Source organism: Python bivittatus, unplaced genomic scaffold, assembly GCF_059951505.1.
Source record: "Python bivittatus isolate LINGU-HERP-01145 unplaced genomic scaffold, Pbiv_v1 ctg000980_np1212, whole genome shotgun sequence".
Classification (NCBI taxonomy): Eukaryota; Metazoa; Chordata; class Lepidosauria; order Squamata; family Pythonidae; genus Python; species Python bivittatus.
The window spans coordinates 48,601,603-48,615,942 of record NW_028277125.1 but is presented as its reverse complement, the minus strand read 5'-3'; the positions used below and the strand labels follow the sequence as shown (position 1 = coordinate 48,615,942).

General features: G+C 39.8%; 1 protein-coding gene across 1 annotated transcript in view; it reads right to left on the bottom strand.

The window, feature by feature from the left end:
* The window catches only part of SORCS3 (sortilin related VPS10 domain containing receptor 3), a 525,782-nt gene that overhangs the window by 24,425 nt on the left and 487,017 nt on the right, over window positions 1-14,340 (bottom strand). The window contains exons 21-22 of the mRNA XM_088132244.1: window positions 10,280-10,403; window positions 2,083-2,195 (exon numbers count right to left, since the gene is read on the bottom strand). Coding sequence (XP_087988370.1) covers window positions 2,083-2,195; window positions 10,280-10,403 — 237 coding nt within the window. The remainder of the gene's footprint in view (window positions 1-2,082; window positions 2,196-10,279; window positions 10,404-14,340) is intronic.

Here is a 14,340-nt window from a genome sequence, read left to right as displayed (position 1 = left end):
TGTGATTAGCTCAAAATCTTAAGTAACCAGGACTAATCCAAACTGAACTGGAAGAGACAGGGAATTCCATTTATACATCTCAACCCCTTCTGTCTTGTTTTCTCTCTGTGTTCCTCTCTCACACACACACAAGATATGGTTTATTCTAAAGACAGAATGACCTGATACTCACTAAATGGAATCCTAATTGTTATCCATGCAAAATCCTTCTGCTTTTTAAAAATAGTGATCAAAATGCATGGCTTCAGCTATATATAACTATTAAAACTCCATTTCCACAGAGAGGGTACAATTTTTCACAAAGGTGTTTATTGACCGCAAAAATCAGTATTCTCTTAAAAGGGAATATGATCATAAGCTATCTTTAATAAAAGTAGAATTAATAATTTGTCACTGTCTCTTTTTATTTTGATTATCTAATTCTCCTAAGACAGGAATTTTCTAGTATAGCTTCAGATTGTACATGGCAATTATATTTCAGTCTGTTTTATGTTTTAGTGTGATTGTCAGTCTTTTTGTAGTTTACATGTACCACGTTGCATAAAAAAGAAGTGTCAGCTGGGTTTAAGGATCACACTGAAGAAGTTTGAAACAATGAGGAAAACATTTAAAAATCAAGCTTGGGGTTCTCTGCTTCACAATAATAGCTTTGATTTCAGCCATAGAAGTCAACTACTAACATCTTTCTCCTGCTCAGCTCATAACTAGCTGCTCAAGTTTTGAAAGGGGGAGGAAAGAATAGAGTACAAGATGTTGACAATGGCCTAAGATAGGACCTCTAAGCCAGCAGAAACCACCAGCATCACAACAAATAGGGCTAAGAAGAAGAATGTGAACCCTGTGACCTGACTGTAGGAAGAGTAGGAGAAAAGTACTGATGTGAGGACAGAGCCTGGAGGGAGCCCAGAAACCAAAGAAGGCAAAAGTGAGATGGCTTCGGTTTAGAAGAATATCCTAGGAACTGGAAAATTTACACACAGATCTCTCTTTCCCTAACTCTTGCTGGGAATTACCCTCCCACATTATCAGCTGTTCATCCTGCCAAAGATGAGGATGAGAAAACATTTTGTTTACTGCCTTATGGAGTGCTTATGCCTGTGGAAACCTTTGATCAGTATACTAGACAAAGTGCATGTGGAGGTAGATGTTTCTAAAACAACAAAAACAAGAAGTTTTCAAGAAGAAATGGTCTTTCATATTCTTTTATAACAAGAAAAAAAAAAAAAGCTTTCAAGGCTCCTGCATTCTCTCATCTGTTAGGGAAAAGCCAGAAAATGCATTTTGTGTTGCAAGACTAAACTTGTTAATCAGCATTTTGTTGTATATCTTCTGAGTATGAAGAACAGATTAATGAACCATGTGGAAGTTTAGGTCCAACATAACATTTATTTGTTTATTAAAAACCTGCACAATAATTGCAAAAAATAATTAAAGGCATCATACTTTTTAAAAATCAATGAATTTATCTTTGATGAATTAAAAAAAGATACTATTACTACAATATTACTATAATCTTTGTTAAGGTGGAAGACATAGAACATAGTAATAGAAATGAATATAAATACAGTATCCTTTTGTGAGTCAATTAAGCTACAGTAATCATGAAGGCAGATAATATATCCATCTTGAATAACGTAATTTACATGCACAGACTTGGCCAAACATGGATTCACTGGAAAAAGTATAATTAACCTCCCCCCACTCCAATATTTCACCTACAAAATATTTATATCATCTTGCCATCAATGGTTGCATGGAGAATACTCAAGGACCGCAAAACATTTTTAATACTAGGAAGGTAATTAAAAAACAGAACGAAACAAACATCCCTTGGTTTTCGTTTTTTGTTTTTTTTAAATCTGGGCTGAATATGACTTCATGTTTTGCTGGGTGCTGAAAAGTGCTATACAATATTTATCTAGGTAATTGCATGTGTGCACCAGAGTGATAAGCCTAGCTTTATCAACGTTTCAATGGATAATTGAAAATTATTATCTCCTTTTCTGAATTGTGCTTGTACAGATTGTTCAAACTTTAAGAAAATTATGCTTATTATTAGGTAGATTTCCCACAGGTACTCACATGCACCAAAGCTGCTTTGATGACTCGGCCAATGTCTTCTCTCCACTCTGGGATGTCAGGATTGTGATAATCCAAATTGGGTGAGAATGACAATAGTTGAGACTGAAAATATTCTGCAAAGAAAGAGTGTCATGGTAAAATTCCAACACAATCTATTAAGGCTATTTACACTGGAATGGTTAAAATGGATTCTTTACAATGGCATACAGCAAAGTTCTTCATATTACTAAAAAGAGAAAAAGTAGAAGCATATATTCTCAGAAATGCAAAATGTATCAAATATCGTGTGTGTGTATACATATAAAGAATTCTGCTTGATTCTCAAAATCATTCTTGTCCCAGAGAAAACTGGCATATTTTTGTCAGATGCTGAAGGTTGTTCCCAATATGTCAAGCATCAGCTTTAAATTATCATGTTTCAAATGTATTTAAAATGAAAATATATCTAGTCTCCCTTTAACTTTCCAGTGAATCATATGTCTGTCTGTGTACATATATGGAGAAGAAGGTTCTATTCAGTATAAAAATCCCTTATACATGAACTCATAACTTCCCAGACAAAAGAATTTTAAACACTTTCCATACAACAAAAGTTATGAGGAATAATATTCATAGGTAAATACGGGCACTTTCACATTAATGTTCTGTATCATTTTGGATTTTACCTCTGGATCTGACTAATCTCATAATGTTGTTTGCTTTTGAGAGGTGAATTCCCTTGTTTCCAGCTCTGCCCCTGTTTCGTTTCCTTGATGCAACTCTGCAAATGTTGTAGATGGTACATTTTCCTACGGGTAGGCTCTCACCTCATCCCAGGTCCCAGGTTCTGGGACAAAGCCATTATTGCTCTTTCCCATCCCCTGTTCCTGCAACCTATCTCTTCTTGTATGTGTGAGCTAGAATTTATTTCTCAACTACAGGCAAAGACGCAGACTATTGGGAAAGTACTTCTTTACCAAATTGCCAGCATGCTATCAGCTCATTTTCATAAGTCATAGGGCTTTTAAATGCAATAGAGGAATGTGGTCAGGCGGCTGGGAAGATTTTAAAGGGTAGCAATAATTTATAAAGTTGGCATTCCCTTGCACAGTTCCCTATCACTCCTTGGATGATATTGCTTGCTCTCTCCTATTATGCCATTGGAGAATGAGCACTGACTGGATTGTGATGGTCTTATGGGTTTTCCGCATTTCAAGAGCAGCATAAGTGAACACAGTGTAAGATGATTTCAGACTATTTTGTGAGGCATTGGGGGGGGGGGGAACAACGGCTTGGGAAGGCCTTGAAAACAGGCACCCCTTACCTCAGGAGATTTCTGGGAGACGAAAAAGAGAGAAAAAAGGAAAACAAATCTAAAACTTAAACAAGACACATAAGTTGACATGATTTTTTTTAAAAAAATAATTTCTGTAAGAAACTAAAAGAAAGATGGAAAGAGAAAGCAGGAAACTAATCAGATAAAGATATAATCCTTTCTGTTTGTGTGATATTGTCTCTTGTCTAGCCCTCTATACGTAGACTGTTTTAGTTTCACTAACACTGTTCAGCAATTAAACTGTACCAAGAGTGAAATGAGAAGCAGCTTCCAAAACCTGGTTTCTTCTTCTATTGTACTTGACATGCTTTGCGCTCCACTGAGCACATCCTTAGTGCTAGTAATCTGTTTTCCAAAAGCAAAGAGATATCAGTTTGTTAGCCTTATGTGCTGCCATGACTACATAATGCAGAACAAATCAGATTGAGGTAGTGACAGACAAATCAGGGTACAGCAATTCATGAGACATGAAGAAATCACTCCCTAATTAAATCCTTGCAGTAGAGCAAGGCTAATTTCAGTGGCAGACAAGTTTATACATCTTATAAATGGACCTCTTCTCTGACAATGGGCTGGACTGAAAGCCTTCTTTGGCTTTTAGTAAGGCTCTTGCCAGGAATATCTGTCAGTCTTATCCTTCATCTTTGCTGATGGTCCTGCTGTCCTCATCATCACCTAGTTTCCTCCAGTACTGCACTCTCTTTCTCCACAGTCTTTGCCCACTTCCACTGATTGATGTTCTCATAGTTTAACCTAATTTCACACAGAAACTTTGGAAGCAGAGATTTTGTGGCCTGACCTGATACTAATGGCTTTGTTCAGAGAAGCAAAACCCACAGCTGGGGCCACAAAGTCCTCCAAACTTTGAGTACAGGCCCCAAAGACTTGTCACCAAATTGTATGTTTTGATATGACAACAGAAGAATGCTATTAAAGAAATGGCTGGGGAATAAATCAGTTTAATTATATTTAAAAAATTAATGTTAATGAGATAGAAATGAAATTTAGTTTTTGTCCTGCCCCCACACACCTTTTGGAGCACAATCAAAGATGAGAGATGACTTGGCCTGGGAGACATTACATACCCCTTAAATTACTCAGATATTACACAAGCCCTAAATTTAGCAATTCTGAGTTCTGAGGGGGTGGGGAGCAGAAGGTAATGAATGTACATAGAAATGAATTATGCCTCATTGGAGAAAGGAAAATGTCAGCATCAAAATGTTATTGCTCCTCCTCTTTAACCAGTATGGTGCACATGGACAGAAAATACTTGCTAATATATAGTTAAAATGTGTGCAGTGCATACTATTTTTAGCTATTTTCATGCCAACAATATCCAATTCTCTAAAAAGTAAATGTACAGAAATTGATACATTTATTCAGAATTAGAGATGTGAAAATAATCTTTACTCCGAATTTACTCTTAGTCATCGGAATACTCTCTGTGAACTGGCATATGTTACTTCAAGTCCAATTATTTATTTGGCACAAAAAAAACTGTCAATTATAAAGCCTCCTTTGTGTGTGTGTGTGTGCATGTGCACACACGCATGTGTCCCTTCAAGTCAGTGTTAACTCCTGGCAATGGATTACACCCTGCAGTTTTCTTGGCAAGATTTTTGGAAATGGTCTGCCATTGTCTTCTTCGTAGGGTTAAGAGAGAATGACAGTGACTGGCCCAAGGTCACCAAGTTGGCTTCATGACTAAGGTGGGAGTAGAACTCATGGTCCCCTGGTTTCTAGCCTGGTGCCTTAACCACTACCTCAAACTGGCTCTCAAACCCTCCATAATGATATACAATTTCGTAAAAGTTTTTCCCCAGCAAAGGAGTATTCTGTTTTTATACCTCCTACACAGGATTCTTTAGAATTTATTTGAGTGATACCTTCGAGCTTCCTTTATTGTTGAGAAATGGCAGAAGGTGATGTGCTACTACTGTTTTCTATTATATGTCTCTCCATCACTCTGTACCCTTCCTAACATCTGAATCTTAGAAAGTCCCATGGACCATCTGCAGAATGTCTTCCTTTGGAATTTAATAAAACTTGAGAGATTACAGATAGCTGGGAAAATGTACAATGAAATATAGAACTCTCATTAGTGATCTTGTGATTAAGGTAAGTACCAGAAACCTGCTCTCCACCTATGAAAATGTTATCATTTTTTTTCCTTTCAAATAAACTTTAAAAAATCCATCAAACTGATGAAAAACGTTCTTAAAATGCAGAATGAATGAATGTGTATTATGTATATATACATATATGTATATGCATAAACTTAATTTATATCTATATGTGTGTGTATACGTACAGTGTGTGTGTATATATATACACGGCTGGATAGCGTAGTGGTTAGAACACCGCCTTTGATGCAGGAGACCGGGGTTCAAATCCTGGCTGGTACCTACCTTACCAGTAGGGGTCCTTGGGCAAAGACGCCCTAACGCTTCACCTGCCCACCTCAAAATATGAGAGTGACATGAACTAAGAGAGTCATGCCGGCTCGGACGTCGCCCGGATTAACAAGATCCGTGTCAGATGTTGGGGAACCAGGACAATCTGATGTTAAGTGGGCTACTGGAACAAACCGTACATGGACGAGACAAGAGAACTTTGAATTGATGGAATGCTACTACAACAGCAGACCTAATGAGAGGGGATATATGAAACGTATGAGGGAGCTATGGATTGACAGAAAGCCTACATCCACACTAACTGGGAAACAACTAGTTACCCAGCGCTTCAACATAGTGAAGAGGAAGCTGCTCTCACAACTTGAGATAGACCAACTCCACATTACAACCCGGACTCAAGCAGACCTAGAAGAACAAGCAGATGTGCAGCAGCTGATATGAGGCATAAGATCATGGGTAAACTAGCTACAGTCAACCCTCGAGTCCAATTACCATGTCTCAGTGGAGAAGTACCATGAGAAAATATGCTAGAAGATGCCAACAGAGCCCTCCAGACATTCCCTACTTCCACCATAACTGAAACCAATGAATTGGTATATGCTACAGCTGCTGTAATCCTGGAAATGCTTGGCTACATGATCAAGAAGAACAGCAGTACATATCCACCCTGGAAAATGAGATTGGAGGCTAAGATCAAGGCAACTCAGAGAGAAGTCAGTCAGCTGGTGGAACTACAGAAGCATGTGGAGATTACGGATAAGACTCGGCTACTGAAAAAATATATAGGCCTGACCCCATCTGAAGCTCTAGAGACTGCTAAACAAAGGCTCACAGCACTGGCTGCCAGGCTAAGGAGATACACTAGAGAAGCAGAGGCCAAGAAGATAAATGCCCTCTTCTCCAAAGAACCTTCCAGGGTGTACTCCCAACTGCAGTGCAACCACACAGTAACAGCTGAGCCACCAGCAGCAAAAACTGAACAGTACTGGAAGAACATATGGGAGAAAGAGAAGACACATAACACCAGTGCAAAGTGGCTGCAGGACCTGAAAGCAGACCACAGCAATCTCCCAGAACAAGAACCAGTCACCATCACAGTAGCAGACATCCAACACTGGGTCAAGAACATGAAAAGCTGGACAGCACCTGGCCCGGATATGATCCACACCTACTGACTAAAGAAACTAACAGCGGTGCATGAACGCCTAGCAGCACAGATGAACCAACTGCTAGCAGCAGGCTCCCACCCAGACTGGCTAACACAAGGAAGGACAGTGCTGATCATGAAAGACCCTCACAAAGGAATAGCACCATCCAACTACCGGCCAATAACCTGCCTCCCCACAACATGGAAAGTTCTATCAGGCATCCTAGCTGCCAAGCTACAAGACCATATGGGCCAGTACATGAGCACAGCTCAGAAGGGCATTGGGAACAACACCAGAGGCTCAAAACACCAGTTACTCATAGATAGGGCAGTCGCCCGAGACTCAAGGTCTAGGCAGACCAATCTGAGCATAGTCTGGATTGACTACGACTTAATGCCTGGAAAGCCTATGACTTAATGCCACACACATGGATCTGTGAATGCCTGGCACTATACAAGTCAACAGGACACTAAGGACCTTCCTCAAGAACTCAATGGGACTGTGGAAGACTGTGGAAGTGAACTCAAGACAGCTCGCACAAGTGGCCATCAAGTGCGGCATATACCAAGGTGATGCACTGTCCCCACTGCTGTTCTGCATAGGCTTAAACCCCCTCAGCCAGATAATCACAAGTTCTGGATATGGGTACAAGTTCAAGAGTGGAATCACCATCAGCCACCTCCTCTACATGGATGACATCAAGCTGTATGCTAAAAGTGAACGAGACATCGACTCACTGATCCACCTGACACGGATCTACAGCGAGGACATTGGGATGTCATTCAGACTGGAGAAGTGTGGCAGGATGATAGTAAAGAGAGGGAAGGCAGTTAAGACTGATGGAGTGGAACTACCAGTGGGCCACATAGCAGACATAGAGACCAGCTATAAATACCTTGGTGTCACACAGTCACACGGGAACCATGAGGAGGAGGCAAGGAAGACAGCAACATCCAAGTACCACCAAAGGATAAGACAGGTCCTGAAGAGCCAGCTCAATGGGAAGAACAAGATCCATGCAATCAACATGTATGCCCTGCCAGTCATCAGATACCCTGCCGGTATAGTGAGCTGGCCAAAGGAAGACATGGAGGCTGCTGATGTGAAGACCCGGAAGCTCCTCACAATGTACGGAGGTTTCCACCCCAAGTCCAACACCCAGAGACTGTACACCAGCCGCAAAGAGGGCAGGCGTGGTCTGATGAGTGTCAAAGCCACTGTCCTGGACGAAACCTGGAGTATCCAGGAGTACATCAGTAAGATGGCACCCAAAGATGAGCTGCTGAGAGAATGCCTCAGGCAGCAGCAGACATGGGAGAAAGTTCAAGCAGAGGAAATACCATGGCAAGACAAGCCCCTGCATGGGATGTACCATCGACAGATAGCTGAGGTGGCTAACATTGGGAAATCCTATCAGTGGCTGGAAAGGGCTGGACTAAAAGACAGCACTGAGGCACTGATCATAGCAGCACAAGAACAGGCACTAAGCACCAGATCCATAGAAACAGGGGTCTATCATACTAGACAGGACCCAAGGTGCAGATTGTGCAAAGAGGCGTCAGAGACAGTCCAACACATAGTGGCAGGGTGTAAGATGCAGGCAGGAACAGCATACACTGAACGACACAACCAAGTAGCTGGCATTGTGTACAGGAACAGCTGCAGAGCGTATGAGCTAGACCCCCCCCCCAAGTCCAGATGGGAGATTCCACAGAAGGTTGTGCAGAATAACATGGCTAAGATCCTGTGGGACTTCCAGATCCAGACGGACAGGCAGGTACTGGCCAATCAACCAGACATCGTGGTAGTAGACAAAGATCAGAAGACAGCGGTAGTGATAGATGTAGCAGTGCCAAGTGACAGCAACATCAGGAAGAAGGAGCTTGAGAAGCTGGAGAAGTACCAGGGCCTGAAGGAGGAAATAGAGAGGATGTGGAAAGTAAAGGCCAAAGTGGTCCCAGTGGTGATAGGAGCACTTGGGGCTGTGACTCCTAAGCTGGGAGAGTGGCTCCAACAGATCCCAGGTACAACATCAGAGCTCTCTGTGCAGAAGAGTGCAGTGCTAGGAACAGCTAAGATACTGCGCAGAACCCTCAAACTCCCAGGCCTCTGGTAGAGGACCCGAGATTGAGGAAGACACGTACCACCCGTAGGGGTGAGAGGGGATTTTTTTTTTTTTTTATAAATGTATGAAGTGCACTCAGACTAAACACTATTCTATCTCAGCTTATATATTCCAACCTTCCGAAGTATGTCTTTTATAAGATAGCATAGCAGGAACATTTGACCCAGGATTTCTATTGGAATGAAGAATATATTTTATCCACAGTTTTTCCATATTAACTCCTTATATAGATATGCCTAACTCTTGATTTATTCCCTTAACATTGTTAAGTGATCAGGAGTTACCCATACTGAATGTGGAATCATTTCATTTCATTATTTTATCATTATTTCATTATTTTTGAGGAAAGCCGAAAAGTTATCTTGGGACACTTATTTCCAAAAGTCATCAGAAGCACCAGTGCCCCTTTCTGATGACACATTGTGATTGCACCTCCATTCAAAAACATCCATATGCTCCAAACAATGCTACACGTACATTAGATTCAGAGGTATATGTAGAATCTGATGTTATTGTCAAAACCATAAAAATAGCATCACACTGTTGTGATACAAGCTCCACCACTTTCATACATACTTCTGATGTCACAACATATATATAAAAGTGGCTGCTTTTGTCATTTGCCTTCCCTTGACCCATCCTGCAAATGCCTCTGAGTAGATTTATGCAATGTACTTCAACAACTGGGATATACCTAGGGGAAATAACTCACACCATCATTCAATTTCAGAGTTATAGACTTTATTTCCAACAAAACCATATACGCACCAGAAAAAAAAAAAGATGGCATGATTAATGCAAGGATATGTCTTGCACACTGCTTCTAATACTCCTGGCACTGTATAGCTTAAAAGATGGGTTGATACGATAGCCAGGAAACCAAATGTTAATTTTTCAAGGTGAATTGTGCCTATAAAGCAGGACAGATACATGACTATGACCATCATCTTACTGTCATGCTATACTACCCGATCATTAAAATAGTTTCTTTCAAACTATTTCTGAAAGATATGAGTCTGATGCTCCATCCTTCCGTCTTTCTCATATGTTCTTCCTTAAACAATTGTTGCTAAATGTGTTTTAATTCTAGCTTGCAAGGATAGTTTAGACCCCTTTGCCAGCTTAGGTTTCAAACTTCAGGTTTCAGGAAAGCAGGTGTTCAAACCTTTTCAATTGCCTTTTGTCAACTCACCATGCACAGCAATGTTTCTGGTGTCCTGGATGAGGATGTTGCCAGCTGAGACCTGCACCGTGATAGTATTCAGTCCTTCACTGGTAAAGATGTAAGAGATGCTGCTATCCAAGGTGATGAATGGCTGTAAAAGTGATATGCAGTTAGAAACAATTCATTAATTTATTCCTAGTCAGTTCATTAGCTGTTGAACATGAATTTCAGAATTGTAAGACATGAATCACAAGTACAAATGTGGACATGAGTATATCATTTAGATCTGTATGTCTGAGAGGGAAGCAGAACCAATGAGACCAGTATCTAGGATAGCTAAAATCTGCTTAGGAAATCTTCTGTATCACATTGCTTTTATAAGAGAACAAATCACTGATGATTGATAGATAGCTAAATCCATTTCTACAGAAATTGGCAGCTGTACAAAGCTAATCTGGCCTGGGTACAATCTTTTAAAATGAACCAGCTATCAGAATGAGATGTTCCATCTTTTCTTTTCATTACAAGTAAACCCATTGTCTAGGCAATATGAGATCTGCCCCTTGGAAAAATATAGCAATTGTTCACCAGCAGTAATGACTGTGTAGTTGCAGGGTGATTACCAATTATTCCTCCTATCACAGCTTGAAGGATGCTGTGAATTGTGAGATTTCCATAGAAGTATTTGTATGATTGCAATTGTGGCCCATTATAACTTCTTTACATGTTCTTGCTTGTATAAGACTTGCTGTATTAAGTGTCCGGCTGCTGTTTGAAGAAGGATTCCTGACAGAATGATACCCATTTGGGGCAAGCCAATGGAGTTTCATTAATAAGGGCAGGTTTTTTCAAAATTGCCCATTATCAACATTCCTCCTTGATTATAAATATAATGTATAGTATAGTGTATTTAAGGGATACATATTGTATAGAACTACTCCTCAAGATTTTTTTAACCTGTGACAGAGAGGGACTATGGAGGAGAGGGGCTCAGAAAGTTGAGATGGCAACAGTGCCCATGCAGTTGAAGCCTTGCCCTTTTAGGTGCACCACATGTAAAATAGGAACAGGGCTTGATAGCATGCTCACAGCTGCCATCTTGACTTTTTTTTTTTTTTTACTCCTTTGCAGATGCCTTTGCCTGTGGTTATTTAGAAATTATTCCCTCCCCATAAGCTTCTCTCAACTTCCTTCCCTTATATCCCCAGAATTCCTGAGATACAACTTGCCTGGGTCTATGTCTGTATGCTATAGTATTGTTTTTCATGCTACCAAAAAATCCAGTTTTGTTTTGAAAATCTGCCTCCTTGGTGGAGGTCCCATTATCATGGCTGATTTCACCTCCATCATAGAAATTTAACATTCTGGTAGCATCTTCAATTTAATTCCAGGGCTGAGGTCTGGAAACTAGCTCTAAATTAAATCAAGGAGTTTAAGGTTCATTTGTTCAAAGCCTATTAGATATCCAGATCCATTTATTAAACTGGGCTGCTGTTATTCCAAGCAAATTAGCCTTTTGGTATATTGCTAAAACAGTGGACCAGCACTTCACTACAATAGCTAGCCCTATTTAAATGAAGGAATGAATAAATAAAACCATTGTTCAAAATAGTATTGTATATTACATGGATACTCTTAATACAGGAGGGTTCAATAAAGCTAAACACAGACTAACTCCAGTTTGCACCAGTCATCTGATAGCTTAAGTTGAATCAGAAGCTGACCGAGCTACACTAATCCAAAGAAGGTTGTGCAATGCAGTGTCTTCAGTTAGAAAGTACTGTAAGTGGCAAGACAATGAAGAATTGGTCCAGATTTTTCTTCTGACTACTACTACGACGACGACTACTACTACTCAATCTGCAGTTTGTCATGCATCACACATGGAAAAGTCCCTTGTGCTGTATGATGGATTGTCATTATAGTTTACCATGTGGTTAGCCAGCTAGCAAGAATGGAAGCAGACAGCCCGTTAGCCGCATGGTAAGCTGTAATGAGAATCAAGCACACAGCACAAGTGATTTCCTGATATATGGATTGAACCCTTTCTCAAAGGCAGAACTTGATGAAATAGATCCCATATTCTCTGGAAACAGAAAAGTGGCTGGTGAAATGAGAGATTGCTTGTCGGCAACCTTCACATCATTACTTTTTGTATATAAAGCAAAAATGTAATGTTTTGCCAGTCTGAAAGGAAAAATGGACAAACTTAATAGACTCAATAGACTAGCACTACTTCCAGTGATTTACATTTTTTTTATCAGCATGAATTTTTATAATGCAAAGAAATGACAAAGTTTAGAATTCACAAAATGAATGTGAATGTTTGTGCTTAGTTAATTACATTGCTGTGTGATTAGCAACCTTTCTGCAGACAAAGATCTCCAGCCCTGCAATCAGGATTTCCAATGTGCTCATACAATGTGCAGAAACTGTTTTGTCTTTGTTTTAAACAAGGATACTTACATAAAGTGGGTTCCTTGTTTTTTTATCCATAGTATTTTTCTGCAGATTTTTGGAGTTCATGTAAAGAATTCTGAGATTCCTCTCCAAACCTCATGAGCTACTGGCACTCAAGACAACAGTCCCTAGAGTGATTTGCTTCTAGAGAGTGCATAAATAGAAGTCAGAGAGTGATAAAAACCCCTGAAGAGTCAACAAAGGCACAGAGGCCCTGGGAGAAAAGCAGTTCTTCTGTGGCTGTTTTTAATCCATGCTGTGAATAAGTGGAAGTTTATCAGTGGAAAAATATGAAACAGGCTTGCTAAATGGCAGCCCTGCTTAGTTTTCAGTTCCATCATCCTATGATTATTGTCATTTTGCAAAACCAAATTATTCTACCAGCTTTACATTGTCCCCTATTTTGGTGCCATTTTGTGCTCACAATTTAAAGTTTATTTGTGATGCACAGATAAAATTTAAATTGGAGATACAAACTTTGTTTCCCAGACACTGAAACAATAATGCTGAAGAAGTACCTATTTGGGGCTCAAAAACATCAGGTCTGACCTTCTATGTTTCTCTTTGCCTGATAAGCTTATACATTAATTGTCCACAAAAACTGTTTTGTGTATGTTTAAAATAAAGTGAAAACTGTCCTATACCCGCTGAAGAAAGTGTTAGATACAGCCCTAGGCTAAGGCTGAGTAGGCACCAGCCCAGAGGTGCCAAACTTTAGGGGGTGCCAAAATTGAAAAGACTTCTGAAAAACACAATTAAAAAGCAAGTATCAGTAACAGCACACTCTGTGACCAGCATGCCCACTTGAGGGTTAAATAGAATTCCGCAGAATTGTTGCCATATGACAACAATGGGTACTGATGTAATTAAAATTAGTTACTGTGTAAATAGGATGAAAATGGCTGAAAAAAGAAAAAAAATGTCCAGGGCTGAAAATCATAAGTGTAACGCTCAAACACCCAAAGAAAAAAAGAAACAAGAAAAGGCTTTTTTGAAATTCCTAACAACATTTGAAGATGAGCCAAAACCATAGAAGATCTAGAATATGACTTTGCCCAGGACACTAAAATGTCCAAAGCCAGCCCTGGTTAGATATGTAAACTCTATACAACCACACCATTTAATGAGCCATGTGAATAGCATATAATGCCAGGCATTACAGAATGCCCATGTATAATGATAATGTGTAACTGTATGCCATGTATTTGTGGCAATGGACATGTATGAAGGATGGAATATGTGAAGCTTTTCCTAAGCAGGTGAAAAAGGAGAAAGTTTGTTCAACAAGATTTGTTTATGCAGTATGAAGAAGATGATGGTTTCAATCAAACTCAACAAGGTACCAGACATACAGCTCCCACAATGCAAGATGGTTTGCAAAGTAACAGATGAGCTGGAAGGGGCAAAGGCACTCTGATGGAAAAGTCCCAGGACATCTGATAAAAGTCATAAAATGGAACTGGCCAAACTTTGGTCATATCTTGATTCTTCTAGCATCCCAGCCTAGCATTTGAATTGGGTAGTTATGCATGAGTAACGTAAATGTGTGAATGAGAAGACATTATTAGTTCAGAAACTGAAAATAGAATGTGTAAATAGAAAATAGAAGGTGCGTTTTTTTCTATGTT